This window comes from Notolabrus celidotus, chromosome 9 (assembly GCF_009762535.1).
Source record: "Notolabrus celidotus isolate fNotCel1 chromosome 9, fNotCel1.pri, whole genome shotgun sequence".
In the NCBI taxonomy this organism is placed as follows: domain Eukaryota; kingdom Metazoa; phylum Chordata; class Actinopteri; order Labriformes; family Labridae; genus Notolabrus; species Notolabrus celidotus.
In genome coordinates, this window is record NC_048280.1 from 20,783,415 (window position 1) to 20,808,273 (window position 24,859).

The following is a 24,859-nucleotide window of genomic DNA, read 5'->3' on the forward strand; positions in this document are numbered from 1 at the left end:
CTTATAGAGGATGATGCCACAGATGCTTTTAAAACACAACAGAAGGAAAGACATATGGATAGTTTTAAGTCCACAGGCTGCTTAATATTGACTGATATGAAAACATACATTTTCAACAAAGATTGGTTTAGATACCTACTCCGTACGTCTGAAGAGACAAGTTTCCCCTGATACCAATCACTTATGTCACCAGTGCCAGTGGCATGTGCCAAGACAGCGGAGACAGACAAGAAAATATGGAGATACAAAAATGAGAAATTATAAGGGATAAAGCAAGCAGCAACCTCCGGTGAAGAGGCAGGCCTTTAGCCTCTTTGCTAGCAGCGACAGGTTGCCCCCTGTCAATCAAGTCAATCATGTCCTTAAATGGGCAAAACTCATAATCTTAATATCTTCTGAACTGCTGCCTTATACAAAAATTGATTCCCCATACAGTGTGTGCAGATAGAGAAATGAGCTACCCGGACCTAAAAAGTTTTTTGAACCAGGCTGTAAACATGTTTATTAATGCTACAAAGATCGTCTTTTTTGAATGGGTGTGTATGTGGTTTCAGGTGCTTCTGCAGCCAGCCTCAAGCGGACACTCAATGAAGTGCAGTTTTTAGCACTTCTGCATGGGCCTCATATTTTAAGACCGGAGGTTTCAGTTTGATGCACACATGTCTTGGGCTTCTGCTCAAGCGGCAACCCCCGGTCTAAAAATATGAGTCGAATGCGTAAGTGCTAAAAACTGCGGTTCATCGAGGATGGAGGAGGGGGGGGGTTCTAACGCAGCAATTTCGAAGCTGTTGAGATTACGAGTCTTCCAATGAGAGGCACAGCTGACTTGATTGACAGGCGGGGACACTGTAGCTGTTGGCTATGAGGCTCTTTACGTCACAATCACTCGACAGCAGCAATGTTGCTGCCACCGCCGCCTGGCCTCAAAACAGCGCTTCAGAAACAGATGGGTGACGTCACGGATAACACATCCATATTTTATACAGTCTATGGGAAAAAGTGTAGAAAAGGGAATATTATCGGATTCTAGATTGAAGCGCACCCCTACTGACAGGGAAGCAACTGTGGCCAACAAGGACAAGAGCCTCCCGTGATGCATGATAAGTGTGATCCTTAATTTGTCATGTTTTTGCTATCAAAAACGTCCATAAATAGAAATTCTTCTTCGACCACTTTCTTCTTTTCCATCTTTCAACCAGTCCATTTTCCACAGGCACTCACTAATCACAAAAACGCTTATACAATTCATTTGTGCGTTCAGTGCTATGGTAGAAACATGACGGTGCAAGAAGACAGCCTCTTTGTAAGGGGACCCACTCCCAGGTAGCAGTGGTGGGCATATCGATTCTATGGTATCCATATATCGATTCATTCATTATGTATGTGTTTTTCTAAATGTATTTCATTGTTTAAAAAAGGCCACCTAGGGATTTGCATATTAAAGTTGTTCAATGAACAGTATTTGTCATGGCAGTTGTCTTTCAAGCGTTGCATTTTATTATTATTTTTAAATCACTGAAAGTATTGGTATCGGGTATTGAATAAATTGCCAAAAAAGTATTTGGTATCGTATCAAATCATAAAAGTGTGGTATCGCCCAGGACTACCATGTAGCTTTAAAAGGCTCATTCCAAGGTAACAAAAACAAAACAGTTTTTTTATTCAGGTGATTCACGTTCTGCTAAATGTGGCTAAATTACAACAAGATGCACTTTGAAGTGTGAAAGAATGTGGGATTCAGTCTGACCTTTTCCTGGTTGAAGGAATCCATCCTTTTCATCGCGGTGTCTAAAGCACTCATGGACTCCAAGAAGGCCTGGTCCTGCTCACACAGTGGGTTACTCAGCAGGTCTGCAGAGATCTTCACGGCTGCTTTGGACATGGCTAACAGAGACACACAAAGCAGAGGATACTGTTGAAATGCAGTTACATTATGCAGAAAAAAAACTGTTTGAATAATTACTCAAGAGAGCAATTCATTCAAATTTAAAACTGGATTATTTGCATTTTACTTGAACTACATAGGGAAATGTGTTTGGTAACATCACAGTATGTTTCATGGAGTTGGGTCTTCAAAAGTATGATTTCATAAGAAGTAAAGAATGAAGTAAACTGGCACAGTTCTGCCCAAATTGTAAAAATCTGGGGGGGTTTAGCTGCCGTGTTAAAAATTCACTAGAGCACCAAGAATCTCAGCGATGTTTCTACACTGACAGCACCAATTACTGTTAATCTGTGCTCATGCCACTTTGTTTAGACACATAGCACATATCAGATTATGGCTTCACAGTCAAAATAAATGAGCTTCACTGAGGAGACACTCGCTGACAAGAGAGGCTGTGGTGAAAATGGGCTTCATGGAGATCTGGAACAGTGTTTTCACACTCCCTTGGGATTCTCTCAAGATCAATTTTCAACCAATCAATTATTACCAAGTGGTGTTTCTGTGTCCCGCTCCTTTTGACAAGTAACAAATTGCCTGATTTGACACTGTCTGATTTGACTGTGAGACATGGTAATTACAGGGTCATGAGAATCAAAGGGTGACATAAGGTTACTGATTTAATTATTCGTATTAGTAGTGTGCAAATAAGTGGAGCTTGAGTCCCTGATATTCTGGGGCTGAATCGAGAGGAAGAATTTCTTGGTATGAAAAGCACAGTTATCCCTGCTGCTTCCTCTGCCTTCTGTTACTTAGTCTAATTGAAACGGTGAACCACAGCAGCCCTTAAAAGATATTATCGTCCCTCACCAGCTAATTGGCTGTGAGTTCAATAGAGCTCTGCATATCAGCACCCTTGACTTGATAAATGATGGTTGATATAGAAAGCAGTGTATTAAATGCAGTGCTGACATGTAGAGTAGGTCCAGTTCTTTGTTTGGTAGCAGTTGCCGGAGACGGGACCTGTGCAACAGATGGAATCCATTAACGATAATGAGAGCCTGACAGCTATGACACTTTGATGATGCACACATCCATATTCCAGAGCACAAAGGAGAGGAAATGAAGAAGCCTCTCACTCCTCCATCCGTACCCGCTCCTCCACCCCCACAACTGACTACTTACCACAGGCCATGTCTACCGCTGCTTCCCAAATACACAACTCCAAACCCAGCAAATAAGCAAATAAAAAAGTAGAGTAAACATGGTTTCTGTGGCCGACAAATGCATGAATAAATAAATGAAGGCAGACATGGTTGACAAATAGAGACCTAACTGAACATCGCACAAAGAGATACAAACATAAATCTGTATCAAACACAGTATGATAGCCTAGGAAAGACTATACATGATTAAGGGGAAAGCCTGCACTCTGTTGTTTCAATTTTCGAGCCGTTCACAGAACTAAAACACCACCAAACAAACCAAGACAAACCAAATGTCTTTTCTAGCCTTATAAAAGCTGCCAAGCAACATCAAGTATGTCGGTGAACAAGTGGAGATCAATGGCACACCCGGTGCTAACGCACAGTTTGGTGGCAGAACGCACCTAAATCAGCCTCGGTGCTTTTCTTCATGTCCTTGTGAAGCTTTTTCGTCTGATCCTCCAGCCTGTAAGACAAGAAGAATAGTATCAGCCAGCTTCTGGTTTAGCACAACAGTAAAGCAGTAACACTGAAAACAATGGGACATATGAGCTGAAATGCAAAGCAAACAATGGCATTAGTCAGAAACAAGAGCAAAAGTGACACACAGGACAAATCCACAATCTGTCTCATGATTAATCTAGTTCATATATTTCAAACCTGAGATCAATTCTTTCCACACAAGGTGTGCCGTTATGTAGAATGAAATATTCAAAGCAAAAAACTACAAAAAGAAACAAGTACATAAAAACCTGGTTCAAGAAGGAATTACACATTTCATTGATTCCACATAAAATGTTATTACAACATCCGTTAGCTAATTAATAATACAGGAAAATCCTTCCTGATACTGTCAACTACATTTGCACTCAAAAGCATTAGTGTCTTCGATCATTCCACTGCACATATTCCATTGATGGGTGTTAAAAACGGCAATTACTAGACTATGGAGGCTGAAAACACATGCCATTCATTATATCAATTAAGGCAAACGAGGGGTTTAGAATCTCCCCTGAGACTGCTGTCATATCATGTCTCTGGGTTTGATGAAAAAAGCACGGTTATGGGGGTTTATTTCCATGTTTGCTTTGAGATGTTGTATTAACTAGGAAAACAAAGCATTGTAAATCCATAGGGCACTATAGTCAGCGGTCACAAGATTTAAGGGTATCCGTGACTCACATATGACTTTGCAAATGACAGTGATCTGACACCACATGCATGAATTTGACAGCTGTTTCATTGTTTGGGTGTTACTACAACGTATACATGTGGGTGTATGACACAAACACTGATGTGACCCAATCTCTCTCCATACTTGCTTCTCCTCCTGTTATGTTCGTTTCTCTGGAACAGCAATAATGTTCCTGGGTCAATTTGACCCGGGGCATATTCAATTTTACAAAAGTATCAGAACCCCAAAAAATCTCAATACGCATTTTGTTTTAATCTAATTTTTAACTCCATTACTAACCATTCAAATCAAGATTTATTCCATTGGTGTTCTTTAATTCGCACAGATCATAGTAAAATGAGGATAATTCACTCGTTTTTCATTTTTTTATTGTACATTGGAAAGCCCTAATTATAAATACAATAGTTATACATGACAGATTTTTGTTTATTTTATTTTACATTTTTATTTACTTTTATTTTTATGAAGTGATGTTGATAAATTAACACGAGACAACTCTTCTGTCACATGCTGACCAGATTTTTATGCTGCAGTTAGCTGGTTTGGAAGGTATATATTGCCTAAAATAGACTTTAAAAAGGGTCGATTTGACCCACAACATAACAGGAGGGTTAAACCATTTCACAAAAAAGCCTCCACTTTGACCAGCGGGTCAATTTGACCCGCTGGTCAAAGTGGAGGCTAAAATGGGTCAGAAGTGTCAAATACTAAATGTTTCTTTGCAACTGTGTGACATATTTCACCATGATCTGTGAGAATTAAAGAAAACCAATGCACTTCATATTGATTTAAATGATTAGTAATGGAGTTAATGAGATTAAAAAAATGTAAATTGGATTTTCTTTTGGTTCTTACACTCTTTAATCATTAAATATGCTAGTTGACTCAGCAAGATTATTGCTGTCCATAAGAGACAAACATAACAGGATGGTTAAACCATTTCACCAAAAAAAGCAGGCTTTAAATGAATGCACACCTTAGTATTATCATTATCTTTTATTATTTTGTTACTTCTGTGTCTAACACATCATCAGTTAGGCCCCAATTTTGCATTTCAGGACACCAAACACTACTAACAGGACAGTAAAAATGTTTATCTTCAAAAAAAAAATTGTCACTGTAAAACCAAAATGCATGTGCGGTATAATCTTCTGAGTTTCGAAGCAAAAATAACGTCTACGTGAATTACAGTCTTTCAAGACATCTACAATCACAGAGGATGACTCTCACACGGGCATTCTGTACTTTCTGTCACAAAATGACATTTTTGGACGTTGAAACTCGAGAAGACACTATACAGAAAATTTAAAACATTCAGTGCTGCAGTGTCAGACTGTGTTTGTGGTATGACAGCATTGAGGATTATGATCCCTGTTTAACTTTCATTTCATTTACAATGTTACCGATATAGAAGGGTTGGTAAACTCTAAGTAAAGTAGGGTCCAAAGGTAACAAATCTTTAATTAATTTCTATCAAAACTCGCTTCTACAGGCTTTTGTTTGTCTTGACATTTTTTAGGATTTTACACTCAATCGCCACAGACCAGATGGAGGTTGTTCCAAAAATGTCATTTGCAATAAATGATGTAACTTCATCCCTTATTGTTCACACCACAAGAAAAAACAGCATTCTGTCAGAACAATCTCCACAGTAACTTCTTGTATTTTCTCACCAACAAGATGTAACTGGGTCTCATCAGCCGTCCTCTAAATTAATGAAATTAAACTCATTCCAGATATTTAGAATACAGACACTTCTAATTGCAGCATGTGATACTCACATCACAGACAATGACATTAGCAATACTTCAGGCGGGATTAAGTCAGTATCTGATAATTAGAAGGCTTCTTCCTGTTTCCATAACATAGTCGTAAGGGACAATAGTTCCAATAGCTTCTGGCATTGGAGAAAGAAATCTGCAGATACTGATACGTGGTTAGTTTGATCATTACTGCCTTTGTGAGTGCAAGAAGGAAAAGCATTTTAGAATTCATAACACAAAACTAGCCTTTGTTTTAATGTGATTCTGAATGCCAGTGGAGGGCATCATGTAAAACAAACTAAAACTAAAACAGTTTTGTAAATTGGCTGACACAGTTAACACTTTGGAGTAATGAAAGGAGACAAATATGAGATGAGGAAAATAACAGTTTAACAGTTAAACCCTGCCAATCATGAAGACCGGGTTTGCGGGATAGTGGGTGAAAGCCTCTCACTATGTAAACAAACTAACATGCTCTGAGACCAGTGCCTGTACACTCAAGATGTGTTCTTGTAGTGTTTGTTTGTGCATGTGAAACTCATGTTCCAGATAGCACCTCCTACTTTAAATGTGTTGCACAATACTGTTGCATGGTTCTCTGTCAGCACTGACAGTGAGAGAGTTGCTCTGGATGAGTGCCAGGTGAGCCTGGAGTCTCTTTCAAAAAGGTGCTAATAGAGCGGCCTAGAGGAACAGCTGCTGCTCCTTGTTCCAGTGCCTCAGTGATGAGCCAGTGCGGCCACAATCACCTAGCCTCACTTATTAAAAACTATACAAACAAAACTGCATTCTGAACTGTGTCCACACACAAACTCTTTGTATGACACCAGAGAAGAAACAGGCAGTCATCCAAGTTTGACCATCCACTCCTTTGGGGGGGGGGGGGGGGGACGACAGTCAAACAAGAACAGGGGTCAGGCAGTGTAGCACCATGTAAATCTGGCCGAAAACTTTGTGTAAGTATATTTACAAATGAGTGTTGTCTGGTTTCACTACAATAAAAATGGCAACAGCAGTGTTAACTCTAGAGTTTCAGTCTAGCATGTGTGTATTGAGTGGCATAGTGCCAGGCCAAATTCCATTTCATCATGTTGATTTTGACAAATTGTTTGGATGCCCCAAAAATTGATGGGAATGACTGATGGTCATTAAGCCAATTAGCATTCAATCCGCTAATTACAGCAAGCTTATAATGTATGAATTTCATGCTTGTTTTTTACCTGATAAAGAGCCAGGGCAGTAGATAATTTGATACCCACTAATTGCAAAATAAAATAAAACATTCATGTGTCAGCCAATTTAATTTGTCAACAATACACCTTACATTCTATTTGTTAGGCAATTTTGGCAGGGTTGTTGCAAAAGAAATGTGAGCTGAGTAGAAAGTAGCGATTTAGGAGCTAATAAAGTGCAAGAACTAAAGCTATAGCTGAAGCATAGACTGTATAAAATATGGATGTAGTATCCGTGACATCACCCATCTGTTTCTGAAGCGCTGTTTTGAAGCCAATTGTCATCGGCAGCCATATTGCTGCTGTCGAGCGATTGTGACGTGAAGATGCGGGCTTTGAGCCTCCTAGCCAACAGCTACAATGTTCCCTGTGCCTCTCATTGGAGGACTCGTAATCTCAATATCTTCAAAATTGAAAGTGAAAATAATTCACCCCCCATCACTGTGTGAGCCGATCGAGAAAAGAGCTACCCAGACTACACTCGTCTTTTGTACCAGGCTGTAAACATGTTTATTTCTGCTGTAAAGATCGGCTTTTATGAATTGGTGTGTATGTAGTTTTGGGTATTTCTGGAGCCAGCTTCAAGCGGATCCTCGATGAACTGCAGTTTTTAGCACTTCCGCATTGGACTAATATTTTTAGACCGGGGGTTGCCGCTTGAGCAGAAGCCCAAGACACGTGTGCATCAAACGGCAATGTCGGGTCTCAAAATATGAGGCCCATGCAGAAGTGCTAAAAACTGCACTTCATTGAGCGTCCGTTTGAGGCTGGCTGCAGAAACACCTGAAACCACATACACACCCATTCAAAAAAGATGACCTTTGTAGCATTAATAAACATGTTTACAGCCTGGTACAATAACGTTTAGGTCCGAGTTGCTCAATTCTCTATCGGCACACAGTGTAAGGGGATGATTTTTTTTTTAAATGCAGCAGTTCAGAAGATATTAAGATTAAAAGTTTTGCCAATTTAAGGACATGAATGACTTGATTGAGAGGGGAGGCACCCTGTAGCTGCTAGCAAAGAGGCTTAAGGCCTGCCTCTTCACCTCACATTAGCTCGCCAGAAGTTAGGTTGAGTCAGCATTTCCAATATGGCACCCGTCAACGATTGGCTTCAAAACAGCGTTCCAGAAACAGATGGGTGACGTCTGTTTACTACGTCCATTAATCATACAGTCTATGGTGTGCATGCAACAAAATAAATTACCCATTACTCATCGGTGAATGTTAGGGGAACTTTTCGAACAAATTCTCAAATCTGCAAAACTTCCTAAATGCGTGGCAGGGTCTGACGTAACCCATGGCCCTGTCGCCAGTAAAAGTTTATGTAGGGCAAGTTCATTGGCTCATCAAACTCAGGCCAGTGACCACTAATCAGAATCTTTACTATTATTATTATCATTTCTTTTACTGCTAATCAGTATTCCCGTTCTAAAAGATGACGTTGTAAAGACACACACTGCACCGTGATTCATTGTAATGCATGTGAGGATGATGGGCGATAGAAGATCATTCTTAGTAGTAGTAGCAGTGAATGTGTTTTTTTTTAAATAATATCTATCAATGAATTATTTATTAATTTTTTTAAGTTAAAGCTGGGGCTAGTAGTCAGATTTAGATACACTTTTTGTTATACTGGTTAAAATGATCTTTATGTCCTGATGGCAATCAATACATAATGTGTTCTTAAAAGAGAGTTAAAAAAAGCTGCTATCTACAGCCGGAGTAAACCTGGTAAAACACCAACCAATCCCTGCCATCAGGAACCAAATGATGAAACCAATCAAATCCTGTCCTGCCGTTCTGCCCGCCTCCTGTGCATACATGTCATGTTTGTTTGTGTTTTTAACTTTCACTATGATAATGTTTTGGTGTTTTCTAGCCACTGGGTGAGACATGAGTTGACGTCGTGCAAAACACAAAGGATGTGCTGAGGACCGGTTTTGAATCAATCACGACCACATGGTCGTGATTCAGCGGCAAATGTGCATGTGAGCGGGGGCGTTGGTTTGAAGGAGCTCCACGGGGAGGTGGGAGGGGTTAGATGGAGTCCTGAGGAAATGCTACATCCAAATTAATGCTAGCTTTCCATGACTACCAACCCTAGCTTTAACATACATGTTTACTTATGTTCAGGCACCTATATTTTTAGAAGACTTACATATACTCAATTAATTCTTCACCTATAGAACACTGACAAGTTGAGTTTAAAACTGTCATTGTACAGCTTACTCTTTATTCAGGTCAAGGTTATTTCTAACAGTAGGGTTTATGTTTATCATTGAATGTAATACAATTGAATGAAACACCTTTTTGGAAATTCAATTTTCACAATTGCATTTTTGTTAATACAAATAAAGAGTTTAATTAATGGTTTTGTCATTATGATTATTCAGCACTTGTTACACTTGCTAAAAGAGACAGGTTACTTTGCACATGGCAGTTATACTTCTTTCAGAGGAAATATAATTAATCCCATAAAATCAGAAGTCAAAATACAACAAAAATACCTTTTGTCAGGCAGAAAGAAAGCACAAACAGGACTCATAGCGGAGCAAACCAAGTATATTTAGGTCACAGGGGCTCCACGATGTGTTGATATGGATCTCTAGGGTGGAGAACCTGAATGTCTGTACATGCCTGCTTCTCTGACTCATCTATAAGGTCTATTGGCACCACACCTTGCTGATAATGGGCCCTCCTACTCAACAAAACCTGAGAGAAAAATGGTGCTCCTACTCATTCTGCAGGGCCCTCAGGGAGTTTCTAGAACCTCGGCCTCCCAGTAAGACAAGGCCCGGATGTACTGAGCACTCAGTTCTTTAGTGTTTATGTTGACTGAGCCCCGCTCTCTCTTATTTTATGGAAATAAATTACATAGACAGGGCAAATAATAACTGTCAGCTGTTAAGAAACTTTGTTTTCAGATAAGGCTTTCAAGTCACATGAAACAGCCTTAGGAATATCCACATATAAAATAATCTTGGACATACTTTTTCTTAATTTCAAAACATATGTGTGGCCTTTACGTTACACTTTTACACCTCTCATTTTATTTTTGACTTATCTGAGGTTTACAAGGATATTTATTGGGAAAGGAAGCTCTTTCATGGTTTCATATTCCATACTGCAACAAAGCTCATATGTGGGACCTTTCACAGTTCAGTCTTGAGAAAAAAAAGGGACCAAACACAGCAGGGATTGTGCAAGACCAAAAAAACTGTATGTACAATGAGGAGCGTGTTAAGTGCAAGATTCTCAAGAGTGTACTTTTAACATGAAAAGTTATTTGAAAAAGTACAATTACACAAATACTTAGTAAAAAAATTAAACAATCGAATTATGGTTAAACACATACATGTAGGAAATATTCTAATATTTGAAATGTCCAACATGGCAAAGAAACATTGCTTGACCAATATAAAGGCACCAAAAGACTGCAATTTTACAAATATGGATGCATGTACCTCAAGCACACTCAGCAGTGCATTCTAGGTAAGTCTGAATTCATTATGACTTTGTATAAATCTCCAAAGCTCCAAAGAAATATGAGTGCAACCAACAGACAACACCTTTGTCTGCTGTAATACAGGTCTTGATAAAAACTCAAACTTACTTTTGGAGCTTGTCATATTCTCGCTCGAAGTCTCTTTCAACCTACAAAAGAAAACATTGTCTTTAAAATAAAAAAAAAACAAGGTATGAACACAGAGTCATATTTGAAACAAAGGGGCTACATTGCAGGAACAGAGTGGAATCATTTGGGGAACAGAATCCCTTTCTATGTAGGTTTTCACTTCATCAGCAGACATCTAAGTCTTGGTATGTTACCTTGATTTAAAGGTTAACTTTTTTTTAACTTCATCCCAATAGTTCCTACACAAAATACATTTTCAGGCCTCTGGACTTTTAGGGGAGCTTGAAACCACAACTAACTAACTGCACTTCCACCAGGTTCCAGTGGTTGAAAAGCAGGTTAAATACTTCTATATCCAGTTTCCAGGGTCAGCTAGGGCCAAGACAGCTTGTCCAACCATGTCTCTTAAACATGCAGGGTTACAGAGGCAGTCTTGTTTCCTGTATTGTGGTTCTGTGGGCTCCCAGTTTTAAACACAGTGGCAAAAACAACGAGGAAGGCAGCTGACACTTTGTCGCGAGTGGACAATGTAACTGGGAGGCCTGTAACCCACTCCCTGGTTTTCGTCTAGGTTGTACAGGAAGCTGGAAACCCAGTCCGACAGTGACTGCTGGGCCACACAACCATTACACTGGAAGTGGTTTTCTCCTGCACTGAGAACGCCTACTCATTGTCACTTCAAGGTAACCACCGCTGCCCTCTTGCATGGCTCAGACAAATTGGCATCCAATAATTCTTTCTGATGACAATATTTAGACTGCTATCAGTACTGTATAGTATATCCCATCTTCAGAATTGCCTTCACATAAGCATTTTTACACAAACGCGGCCTTAAGACAGTTTTTTAAAAAAATATAAATTAACTTTAGTTTTTTTATTGATCAGTGCTTTTGATCCATACTCACTGTTTTAGAGACAATCTGCTTCTTTGGTTGTCCACTCTTGAAGGGAATCCTGAAATCACATGAAAAGAAATGACAGATGAGAAAAAGCAAGCAGCTAGAAAATGCCTATCTATAAAGGTGGAATTACTGAGCATCAAGATTGTCATCAGGTGCATGATGGGTGACTCGAGGCCAGCACAGGTGTAAAGGTGAACATGCACCTCTTTCAGAACCCTGACATGGACAATCTGAAGTTGTTAATTCCTGCCTCTTTGGTGTGTGCACTCAAAGCCGAGTGCATTAACTTCATGTCATCACTACACACATCTGGCTCCCATTGCAGACGGATAACACTAAACAGAAGTGATTGTCTCCTCTTCTTAGTGTGGCTTCACTGCATGACTCCAGCTGGCAATCAAATGCAGAAGCACTGGGTGTGCTGAGTAGAAAACCCCAATTACTAAAATTACAAAAAGAGTACTACCATGAAAAAAATACCTTTTTTAAAGAAGAAACTTGAGACCAGTGCGGTAAAACAACCTAAAACAAAAACATGTCATATGGTTTAGTAGTTGCACCTAATCTTCAGACTGAAAAATACAAACTTTTCTTCACTTATGAAAGACAAAAACTGACATCCTGACTGTATTTTTCGGGAGACAAAAACAGAAACCTGTTCCTCCTTAGTTAAAATACAATCTTTTATCCCCATTTCAAAACCTTGCCTTGCCTTAATAAGTTTCTGCAGAGCATCAGAGGGCTTTTTGGAAACCATAAAGCAGAAAATACAGCCTTCCCAATGTGCTTGACTGTAGGTTGTCATTGATGTGCCACTAATAGCCTGAAATCTAAGGTGTATGATGGACAGTTGCTCCTGACAGGCAGGGTGAGGCAGCAGCTGCGTCAAACGAAAGGTGTGTAGACTAATGAGATGGAAAAGGGAGGGTGTGATGCAGGGCCTCGTTGTGCAACCGGGGGAATGCTACTGATGTGTGGGGAAGATCCCTTTGATGACAGCTCAATCACAAAACTCAACATGGTCAAATAACAGCACGATTAATCCAGCAAAGAATATGAAAATAAAAAAAACAGGTTTCACTGGTGGCTCAGGTATCAAGATTTTCTTTAGATCACAAAATCTGAACAGATGCCATGCTTCATCAGAAGTTGAATGTCCTGACCTAATCCAAACAGTGCAACGCTTTGAATTAATCCTAAACTCATGGCAATCTCAACTCTGATGCCAAAATAAATTGTGTTGCTTTTGGCCCCGGAAAGAAGTTTCACCCACTGTGTCATCATTTGGGTGAGCCAACACGGAAAATCACCACAGAAATTACTCACTGCCATCTTACGTGACTCACCTTTCTCCGGTTACCTGATCAGCTCACTTTGGCGTCATGCTACGTACACTATGAATGCATCTCGCAGTCTTTTAAATCGTATGACATATTAAGTCCAAAATACAGCAGGAACATAAATCAAAAAGAAATATTTGTACCCATTGGGCTGGACTTCAGGCAGGGCTCTCTTGGATCTACAATAAGGTGAACCAACCATGCACAGACAGACCAAATCTGACCGGATTCATTTTCACTAAGATCTGAAAAACTCCATTTGGTAATCAATTCAACCTTGTCAGAAATCTACCAACAAAACACCATACTTAACCTAAACATAATGATGTTGCTGTTAATGGATGAATCCCCTATCAAAGTAGAATCTATACACTGAGAGCTACACAGGTAACTCATACAACATGCTAATAGGGTCATGCTTAAAGATATAAGGCATCTGCTGCTGGCATGATCTGGGAATGAACTTTCATTCTTCTGGTTAATAATATTTCAAGTTTTATAATTAGTGTGTCTGTGTGAAGATTGCTCTCTCTTTTTTTTGGGGGGGGGGGGGGGGGGTTGCCTTTATGGATGGGACAGCTGAAGAAAGACAGGAAATAAAGGGAGTAGAGAGTGGGGGAAGACATGCAGTAAATAGTCGACGGGCCTGGAGTCAAACCGGCAACCTCTGCGACGAGGACTCTAGCCTCTATACGTAGGGCGCTTAGACCGCTAGGCCACCAGCGCCCCAGATTGCTCTCTCTTATCATTATTTTGTTTATATGTTATATGTATTAAGTTTCTTTTATATAAACAAGACCTTTTTTATTAAGAAAAGTAGAAAAAAAGTGCAAACATAGTGTGTGTTCATTCCACCGAACAACAGTTTAAAACAATCATTTCAGGGAACATCACACTTTGCAAGAGAACAAATGGGACAGACGGCGGTTACAGTCTGGTAAAAATCAACTAATGTGAGTGGACTTAAAGTCACCTTTGTTTTTGTATTATTTATACTATCTTTAAATTGAGACCAGTGCTTTATTCATTATCAAGTGATTTTGTGATATTTTCTTGTTATTTTTTTCAGTTGAGACGGTTAGTTTCTACCAACACTGCACGACGACTGGCAACAGTTTTTGATGTGAGGTGGGTGTGTCTGGGAGAAAATCTTCACATCTTTAGTAAAATGGGAGAGTTAAAATATGTGTGCCACACAGCCACCAGTGTTCCATGAGACATATATTTAAATATTTGCTTTCAATGCTATCTTTTTCTACATTTTGGCAGAAGTGACCATGGCAGAATTTGTCTCTTAACTGCATCAAGCATGGCAGTACAAATGTAACTGTATTAAGGTGGATTTTCCCTTTAATGTACCAAAGGATATATTTGCTTGGAAATAAATCGGAAGGGAGTTCCTTAATTTTATATGTTGAGAGTATATCCACTTCTACAAGGAGCCAAAGGAAAATGGTCACTCTCTTCAACTGCTCATGAGAACTGGCAGACACTCAGAGAGAAGTGTGCTTTGGGGAGGGAGAGGGAAAATGTAGCAGACAACCGGAGGGAGAGAAGGAGAGAGAGGGAGGATGGTAGTCACTGTGAGAATCATTTCTAAGGTTTTTTCACACAGTAGTATTTCTGTAGGGCTGTCACATTTAGAAACACTGGTACGTCTGGTCCTGTGAACCCAGAACTAGTGTCTGCGATGGCAGAGGCCCAGTTACGAGACAACTGAAGACTAAAAACTTCTGCGTTACACCATATGAAGTCCAAAGTTTTCTGAAAACAGCTCTAAGCCTTGTGATTGGAGGCAAGGGTGGTTTAGCTAAATTTTGCCTTTACATTTACTGAAAATATTCTAAAAAAATTGGGTCCCATGATGACTTGGATCTTGTACTTTTAGGGGACAGACCTATACATGATATCTACAGTCATTAAAGGGTGTAGATATGCTGTAGCTGTTGAAACTATAAATTCACTTGACCTATGAGCATGTCCTCAAACATAGGACTGTGTGGTGCCATTTATCAGAGTCTGGTTATAACTCTATTGAGTTATATGTTTATGTTTGAGGACATAGTTGAATGGGATAGTTGTAGAGTATGACTTTTCAGAGAGTCACTCAAACTTGCAAGCTTACAAGTACTAGTGGTTGTTGCCTACATTGGATGCAGATGCATAAAAAATGCTGTTTTACATTTTCTGTTTTTGCAAGCAATCTGGTCAACTTGCATTTAAAGAGCTATCTGATCTTTACTCAAACGGGCTACACGTCAAAGCAATCAAGTGAGCACGTAGGCAAGAACAAAGACACAACAGTCCTCTCTATCCAGGACACATTATGCACCAACTGGAAGAACCAATGGCTTTTCACGAAAACTGCGAATGTGTACGCCATCAGGGGGATAGTGCATCATTTGACCTTGGATATGCCACGGAGCACAGAGGGCTAGTTGAAGATGTTGGGAAGTGGAATTGTTCTGATGATGACCCAAAGTCAAACCTCTCACGTCATAGAAGCAAGTGTGCAGGCCCTACTGGAATGCATCAGTCAGCAGAGCCCATAAAGGACTCTTTTTACTGGCGGAGCACCCCACTCTTGACCTTGTGTTTGGCGGTGCGTGCTGGCAGAAGCATCTCTTGCCAGCTATTGACCGTTTGACTGAACTGAAAGACGTTGTCTTGTACTTGATCACAGCCCCCCCCTAAGAGTGCGTAACCTACTCTAAAGAGTTAATGTACATAAACGTCAAAGATGAATTGAAAGGGTTAGTTATAATACACGTTAGTCTCCTCCCGTTTCCTCTTGAACTGGTATGACAAAGTTTCCCATGCTTGTAAAAAGCCATACTCCCAGCTGAACTGTAAGTGATACATCAATTCAATCCAGACAGAAAGAACAGACCGAAGTTGTTCTGAGTGTTTAAAGGTTGCACAATTTTGATAAATGACTGTATAGACCGAGTCTTAATTCATTTCCATCAAAGCTTTAAAGCCTAACAGGATGGACAATACACCAAATGGGCTATTCTAGTTGGAACAGCGTTTTCAAACACAAATTGTACGTTCAATAACCAGACTCTGATAAATGGCACCACACAGTGAGCACTGATGCAATTCTTTTTGTAATATATGAAATACACAGACTTATGGAGTATGACTTCAGGCAGTTAACACATCCTTCTGAATCTGCTAAAAACTACTAGAGATGATAAAATAAATCTTGGCTTAAAGAAATAAAAAAAGCTGAACAAAATGAATCAGAGTATTTCATAATATAGATTTGGATTAGGGATGGGTACGAATACTTGAGTACTTGTGTACTCGACATTGACCCCATTATTCAAGTGGCATTTTGTTACTCCCTCACCTGGCTACATAACTTGAACTCATAAAGCGTTACATGTGTGACCATGTGCTTTTTGTTTTTGCCTAACTGAATATTAGGGATGTAATGTAACGGTATTATATTGCGGTATTTCGGTATCAAAATTCTCACAATAATACCACGACATGTGATGGTATCAAACTGGGACTCGGAGTACTCTCGCTAGTGTAGTTTTTTTCTGGCGCCATTGAGTGGGCCGGTCTGAGAAGCAAACATCATCTCCCATGATCCCCTGCGCAGTGCAGGAAGAGATGGCGGAAAGCACAGAGAGGGAGCAGAGCGGAAAACTTTAACTAGTGGAGCCTCCTGCGAAGTTTAAATCAGAAGTATGGACGCATTTTGGTTTTGCAGTAAACAAAAACGATTGAGGAGAAAACATGACGGACATGCAAAAAAAAACTGTTAGCAGATACTGCCAGACCGCGGTCGTCTACGAGTCAGGGAATACAAGTAATATGAGAAGCTACTTGATGAATCATCAACCTGCAGATGTTTTCAGTGGTGGACAATGAGGGATTTAAAAGGTTGGTGAACACGCTTTAGCCAAGTTACAAAATTCCAGTCAGTTTAAAGACACTCAACTGAAAGTTTTTTTTTATTTGCTTGTTACTTGAAGCACTGGATGTGCCTGCACTGTTCTTTGCACTTGAAAATACCTGTTGGTGGTAATAAATGTGATTAGAATATTTGAGCATTATGTTTCTGTTCAATTACAGTAAGTGTGTTTATCCGTATCATTCCTGGCACTTAATTTTCCACACTATGACAATTTTTCAAAGTCGTCTTATTTTTTTGACAATACCGCAATAATACCGTACTGTGGCCTTAATACCGTGACGATATCGTACCGTGAGATTTTGATATTGTTGCATCCCTACTGAATATACTAGGTAAGAAAATAATTAACGGGATATAAACGTATGACTTCTCCAGCCACGGCTTCAGCTTTAGAACACACCGAGAGATTTCAGCAAAAACAACTGTTTTACGGCAGCTTTGGCAAATCTCTGGGAACATGTTATTACACTGAAATTGAGATGTGAAAAAATATCGATCCAGCAATATATCGTGACATTTTGACCTCCAATATGATATCGATATTTGAACTCTTAATATTGATATATTTGTTATAATAAAAAATTCACATTTTAGCCGAGTGGAAACTAAAATGCAACTTCAGTATTTCAAAAACAATAAAGTGGAAAAGTTGTTTTCAATGAAATAGTTTTGACTTAATTTGTCGTTTCAATTTTGAGTTCTTAGTTAACTGTGTAGAATATAGCAATATATCACAATATTGTGCTATCGTGCTACTATCGTATCGTGACCCAAGTATCGTGATGCGTATCATATCGTGAGGTTCTTGGCAATACTCACCCCTACACCGAAAGCAAAAGCACAACAAACACAGAACCGTAAAGTAATGTCTGGAAGTACTTTGAAAAAATGATGAAGTTAATGTGCAGTGCAAGATATGTGGCGTTAAACTTGCATACCATAGAAATACTATTTCAATGCTTAACCACATACACTTAAAGCACAAGGAGAAAAAAGCGGAGACAGATAACCAGCAGTCTCGCATCTCGTCTTTTGCTCGCCCTGTTAGTACACGTCGTTGTGACGAAACCAGAGCGGAGAAGATTAGCCTGATAATAACCAAAATGGTAACTGGAGATATGCTCCCATTTAGTTTTGTGGAAGGAGAAGGCTTGAAAGAGCTGATCGCGTTCGTCCACCGGAGTACAAGCTACCATCACAGAGAACAACTACAAGAGTGGAAAAGATGTATGTAGAAAAGGCAGCAGAACTTAAGAGTTGATTTGGAACGTGTTGACAAAGTGGCGGTTACAATTCTGGTCCGGGAGGTCCGTGTCTGACGGACTTCTATTTATTTATTTTTGTTTATGGTTTTTAAAAAAAATTATTGCCAGTACTCGAGTAATCGTTCATTTGGTCATTTGAGTAATCGAGCACAAGGATTACTGTAAATTCCCATCCCCAATTTGGATGATAGCTATTTCTACACAAAGTCAAAACAAGAAGACTTGATGGAGTCAGGGATAAAACTGAGACACCATTGACTTGTAGCTCTCTTATGAGCAAAGGGAGTTTTTCCTTGTCTCCTAAGAGACCATGGGTTGGGTCAGGAACTAGCTCTGATGTGGGCCTCTACACCAATTCATATTTTGTGTTCTATATAAAGAGACTGTCTAAGAGAAGAGTCAATGATCAGATAAGAACAAAACATGCTCCGTTGTACACAATTCCTTTTTTTGTCTTGTAGTATTTTGGCTGAAATATTAGCACAGCCTTGTTTGCTGTTGTTTACTTTCTCAAGGACGTCACCAGCTGGATGGAAGATCTCCCATTATGAGACTTGCAGATTCAGCTAATATCTGTGTGGATCATTCATGCAGACTATGTTATAAGACCAACTGTTCACACCACCTCTCCTCGTTCATTGAAAACACAATTCCATAATCATTTTTGAATTACAATAACCCTAAAGCACTGCAAAGACTCCTCATGTACAAATCTTCAGACACATTAAAGAAGATTGAAGCAATGTACACATAACCCCATACAAACTCTCATAAACAATGTATTTTATTGCCGGGATGAGTTGATGCTGACAGAAGCTCTCATGATTGATCAAACTGGCAATTTTTTTCTTGATCAATCTTGGAGGATTTACAGAGTCAGGAGAAAACTCTGTACAAAAGGGACAGGCCAAAAACCAGTACTGGATGGCTGTGATCTTCAGGCTTTCAGGTGGCACTGCTTTAAAAACAGACATGACTCTGTACACTGCATGGGTGAAAAATCACTTCCAAAAACCATTGTCTGCATCCACACATGCAGGTTAAAACTATGGTCCAAAAATGCCGGCAATTTCTTGGGGCCTGAGTTGGTCCTAGATGGTCTGAGATGAAGTAGAACACTGTTCAGTGGTGCTCTAGTGGGGGAGTGCTAAACCTAGCCTGCCTGTGGTCCTGACTTGTCACCCATTGAAATCATTTGGCACATCGTGAAACAAAAAATATGACAAAGAAGACCCCAACTGCTTAGCAGCTGAAATCCTATATCAGGCAAGGAAGGGGCAACAAATATCCTTCAAAACTCCAGAAACTGGTCTCTTCATTTTTATTAACATTTGACACAGTGTCCCAGCTCACTTATTTGGAAGTGGGGTTGTAATTACATGACAAGAGTCTGCCAGATGTGTTAACTGTGACTCAAAAACATCATATTAAACCATACTGGGTTAAATGATCTCCCTTGCTTCCAGTATATTATTTCAGACTTGTGGTTTAGTGGATTAGGAAATATCTTGGAAAGCCCAACAAACAGTAAACTTGTGATAGCTAAACAACTAAGTGACATGGATGTCTGTATGTACTTGATGAATCACTCAGCTTTGTAAGTAACTTGGAAATGTGTTTGTTTGGGGTATCAGTCTATTGACATTCCCAGCTATTTAAGAGGAAATAACATTACTCATTGCCACATCTGGTTACCAGACTAATAGTAATCACAAATCATTTTCAGCTGTTTTCTTGAGAACTCAGTTATCATCTCAAGATAGCAATGTTGGTTTTTCCTGTAATAACAATAACTATCAATTGCTTTACCAAGATCTCTGCTTATTTTTCTCAATATCTCTGGGAAAACTAAGACTGCCTTCTCTTAAAGCTAGGGTTGGTAGTCACGATAAACTAGCATGAATTTGAATGTAGCATTTCCTCAGGACTCCGTCTAACCCCTCCCCCCTTCCCCTCGGAGCTCCTCCCAAAACGACGCCCCCGCTCACATGCACGAGCGCCACTGATTCGCGACCATATGATTGTGACTGATTCAAAACCGGTCCTCAGCACATCGTTTGTGTCTTGCACTACATCAACTCAAGTCTCACTCAGCGCTAAGAAAACACCAAAACATTATCATAGTGAAAATTAAAAACACAAACAAACATGAAATGTAAACGCAGGAGGCGGACAGAACGGCAGGACTGGATTTTATTGGTTTCATCATTTGTGTTTAATACTTTAATAAATGTAGGTTGTGAAGACAGAAAGGGTAAATGTTATTTATTTGTAAATGCACTGGCCACCCCTGCCTATGTGAGAGCCTCAGTAGGGCCACCCCGGTCAAAAAGTTCTGGACACGCCCCTGCTGCCATTGGCCACACTTACAGAGACTATCCAGCCTTTCCCTGTACTCGTTTTGTGCTTTAGCAACTCTAAGTTGAGATCTTCTGGAAACAACTGAAATCAATTCGTTATCGCGGGAAGCAGGGATGGCTCCTGATGGCAGGGATTGGTTGGTGTTTTCCCAGGTTTACTCCGGCTGTAGATAGCACCTTTTTTTCACTCTTTTTTAGGAACACATTATGTATTGATTGCCATCAGGACATAAAGATCATTTTAACCAGTATAACAAAAAGTGTATCTAAATCTGACTACCAACCCCAGCTTTAACAATGGTCTCATTTTCTTGCAAACTAGAAAAAAAAAAGAATAGGATGATCACTGATATGCTACACCAGTACCAGGACATACCATGCTGCCATTCAGTGGCGTGTCCAGAGGGGTGGCCAAGGATGGCACTGGCACCCCTTAAAATCCAGTTGACCACCCAAGGGGCCACCCCAAAATCCTAAACTATGATTGGCTGTTTGACTTGTCAGAGGTGGGGTTTCTGTTACAATCTATAATTTGGGATGAGTTAAAAGGCTGGCTGTAGATTTCTTTATTAGTGCCCTCAAATGTGACTTTAAAAAAACATCTTTTGTAAGTCCTTAAAGAATTCAGCTCAGATGATTTATGACACTTTGTCATGTTTTTTTTTTAATCAAAAGGAATATAACCACTGTTTAATCAGAGGTGTCACGTAACGAAGTACAAATACTTTGTTACCTTACTTAAGTAGAAATTGTGGGTATCTGTACTTAACTGGAGTAATTATTTTCAGCCGACTTTCTACTCCTTACATTTAAAAATCGCATCATCCGAAAAGAGGCCAAATGTATTACTCGTTCCATTTATGCGCGTGTTGTGATAGTGTCTTAATAAAGTAATCAAACATTTTGGCTAACCTAGATTAGTTTGAAGCGATCTAGCCTTCGTGTTGAGCAAGACCCTATTGGTCAACACCAGCTGTTCCGGGTCTTGAATGTGTGCGGGTGCTTGATGCTTGGATGTACATTTACATTCCAATAAAAGGCAACAAACCTGTGAAGTTTGACTTTTTTGCACCATTACAATACTTACAGGAAACTAGTCATCATATCTTCTGCTCCTTGAAACACGTTTATGCTCAGTAGTATACATATATGGTTCTTTAGTGTATTTGCATTGTACTAAAATGCCTTCATTTTCAGTGGGCATGAATGTGGCTGAAACAGGTGCAACCCAAATATTTCAACATTAACATATTAATATAACATTATAGTCATTATGGCCTTCAGAAAAAGTTTTTTTTTGGGAGGTGGGGTAGTGCACTATAGGCCCCTGTCTGTGGCGCAGCCTAAGCTTTTGTCCTTAATGTAATTTGTTTCCCCCTTACATTATTTTATACTTTAAGTAGTTTTGAAACCAGTACTTTTACACTTTTACTTGAGTAATAAGCTTGAGTTGATACTTCAACTTCTACAGAAGTTTTTTTAAAACCCTAGTATCTATACTTCTACTTGAGTAATGAATGTGAATACTTTTGACACCTCTGTGTTTAATACTTTAATAAATGTAGGTTGTGAAGACAGAAAGGGTAAATGTTATTTATTTGTAAATGCACTGGCCACCCCTGCCTATGTGAGAGCCTCAGTCGGGCCACCCCGGTAAAAAAAAGTTCTGGACACGCCCCTGCTGCCATTGGCCACACTTACAGAGACCATCCAGCCTTTCCCTGTGCTCGTTTAAGTTGAGATCTTCTGGAAACAACTGAAATCAATTCGTTATCGCGGGAAGCAGAGTAGTTAAACATATGGACGTATTTCGCCTTCAGGCTTCCGTACAGGTCAGACAGGTTACATTAGCCTGCTGTCAACAGATCACTTTAAATGACTTAAAGTGGTCACCTTGCTGTCCCCTATATTACCTAGTTTCCATGTTATGCTAAAATAAGCATTATTGGTTAACTCACACAATACGAGGACGTAGCAATCGCCTTAAGTGAAGACAGTGGCGTTTGATAGTTTATTAGTGCAGTGTATGTGTCCAGCAGGATTAGCCACTACAAGGTTCGGTTAGCACTCTTTAGCTAACTACACGACTTTGTCATCCTTCAATCGAAGTTAGCAACTACTTCCGTTTTCTCTCAACTCTTTAAGGCAGATATCCACCTTCAAAGTGTCAAATTATCTCCCGGGGGATGTTTTAATGAGTTAAACTTGAGTTTAACATGCTAGAGCTAACTCCTGTCCTGTTTACTATTTGAACAGCTACCAGGAAATAGCCGGAGCCCAGCCGACAAGCTATCTATCACATATCTGAGTTAATGAAGTTATGTTCTTAAAATCATATCGTAAATTAACGATGTAACTAGAATACATACCAACTCATCTTGAATGCCCTTTTATTCCGGTTTCATTGGGTAGTTTTATGATCTTTCGAGGACCTCATCCCCTTGTAGTCCACAGCCGAGCATGTAACAGGAAGTCCGGATCCAAGCCGCTGGTGCTTCCTCTGAGGAAGTTTTCACACACAAATAAGGGAAGCAACCAAATGTGTTAATGTGTCTATGTGTGAAAAAGTGTTTAGTTTCAGAATCAGTGTACACCTCTATCTTATTTTTAGTCAAATGTCAATTGCGTGCACGTTCGTGCCTAATTGACGCGCTGGAGTGCGTTGAGCGCGTTCACGTAGGGAACCCAAATCAACCAAAGGCAAGTGATATTTTTCTTTATTCAAGTACTTACATAGAAATAACAAAACATTGCATTACAACAAACTGAAGTGCCAAGTAAACGGGGGAGCACACCTCCCCATCACAAGGATATAGTAAAATTCATTTTAATATTCAGCTCATCATAAAAGGACCTTATTATAAGGTAATAAAAACATGAAATAGGCTAAAGACAACCACAACATTTTAAACAAGACCCCTTGTTTTCTCAAAGAAAAAAAAAAGCCAACAGAACAGCTATCCCAGTGTGTGTTTTCAATTGTCTTTCTTGAATTGTTGTCAGATTTATCCCATTTCAACCATTGTGACTTTTATTTTCATGCATAATAAAGAAATGAGCACCACCCACAGCGTCTGAGGCAGCACTTTGGAACATTTCCGTGCACATGCAAACATGAGGATATACTGCAATGAAAAGGAAACAACACAACAGAAAACAGTGAGTATCGACTCCATCCGAACACCATAGTGTCACTGTTGAAGACCACAAAATCCCTGAAGCCACCCTGTCGTCCATATTATGACATTAGTAGCCTATTATATCTACACATCATTGTAATCTCTTTAAATGTGAGGTGTTTTCAAAAAAAGTTTTATTTGTTAATTGTGATGAATGAGCTCAAGCCTTTTCACCTTGCCAAGGCTAACTTACCGGACACTAAATCAAACAGTTAAACACATACATTAGCACAAGGCTGCCTTCAACTGCAAGCGGACCGAGGTCACATTTATGATTTGTTACTTTTGTGGAGATCTCATCGCATATTGTTTTTGATCAGTCGACCCTGCAACCCAGTTTGGCACAAAGATGGCTGCTGATGTTGGCTCTGATCCAACATGGAGCACAGAACAAGGATGAGGCAAATTCCAATTGCAGTGTGTTCAGCCGCCACTTTAGGACAGTAAAATGTAAAAAGAAAAAAAATACATAAATTATTCTTGGAGAAGCACAATTAAGAGGGGGCTGGTTCTGAGTTTGTTTAACATTAACACATATCTTAAACATTCACACATTACACACAAGGATTATTGTGCAGAAGAACATGGTGCATCCTGTATTGTTGTTCAACCACCAGAGTATATTGAGGAAAAGGGATCATATAAATTTTACAAAAACAATCTGTCAGTTACAAAAGTGTGATATATTGAAAGTGACGAACACAGTGAGATGATGCAACTGATGAAATACTGGGTTTGCAAAGTTGTAATTACATGGCTTCATTTAGATGTGGAAATAGTTTGGTGTAGTTTCTGCCTGACTCTGCATCACTCTTTAACACATAGAAAACATAAAAACATTTTCTCTTTGAGGAGGCCACATTCTATTTACCATAGTTACAAACATCCAATCTCACCGGCAAAAATTCAACTTAAGAGCACAAAAGAGAGCATTATATTTGGTCAAATAAATTAAAAACTATTCCG

At 39.5% G+C, this 24,859-nt stretch overlaps 1 protein-coding gene across 1 annotated transcript in view; it reads right to left on the reverse strand.

The window, feature by feature from the left end:
• bin3 (bridging integrator 3) overlaps positions 1 to 23,416 on the reverse strand; it is a 38,685-nt gene extending 15,269 nt beyond the window's left edge. Inside the window, exons 1-5 of the mRNA XM_034691067.1 lie at positions 23,084 to 23,416; positions 11,822 to 11,870; positions 10,896 to 10,936; positions 3,492 to 3,553; positions 1,748 to 1,884 (exon numbers count right to left, since the gene is read on the reverse strand). Coding sequence (XP_034546958.1) covers positions 1,748 to 1,884; positions 3,492 to 3,553; positions 10,896 to 10,936; positions 11,822 to 11,870; positions 23,084 to 23,091 — 297 coding nt within the window. The 5' untranslated portion in view covers positions 23,092 to 23,416. The remainder of the gene's footprint in view (positions 1 to 1,747; positions 1,885 to 3,491; positions 3,554 to 10,895; positions 10,937 to 11,821; positions 11,871 to 23,083) is intronic.
• Positions 23,417 to 24,859: the final 1,443 nt, after the last annotated feature.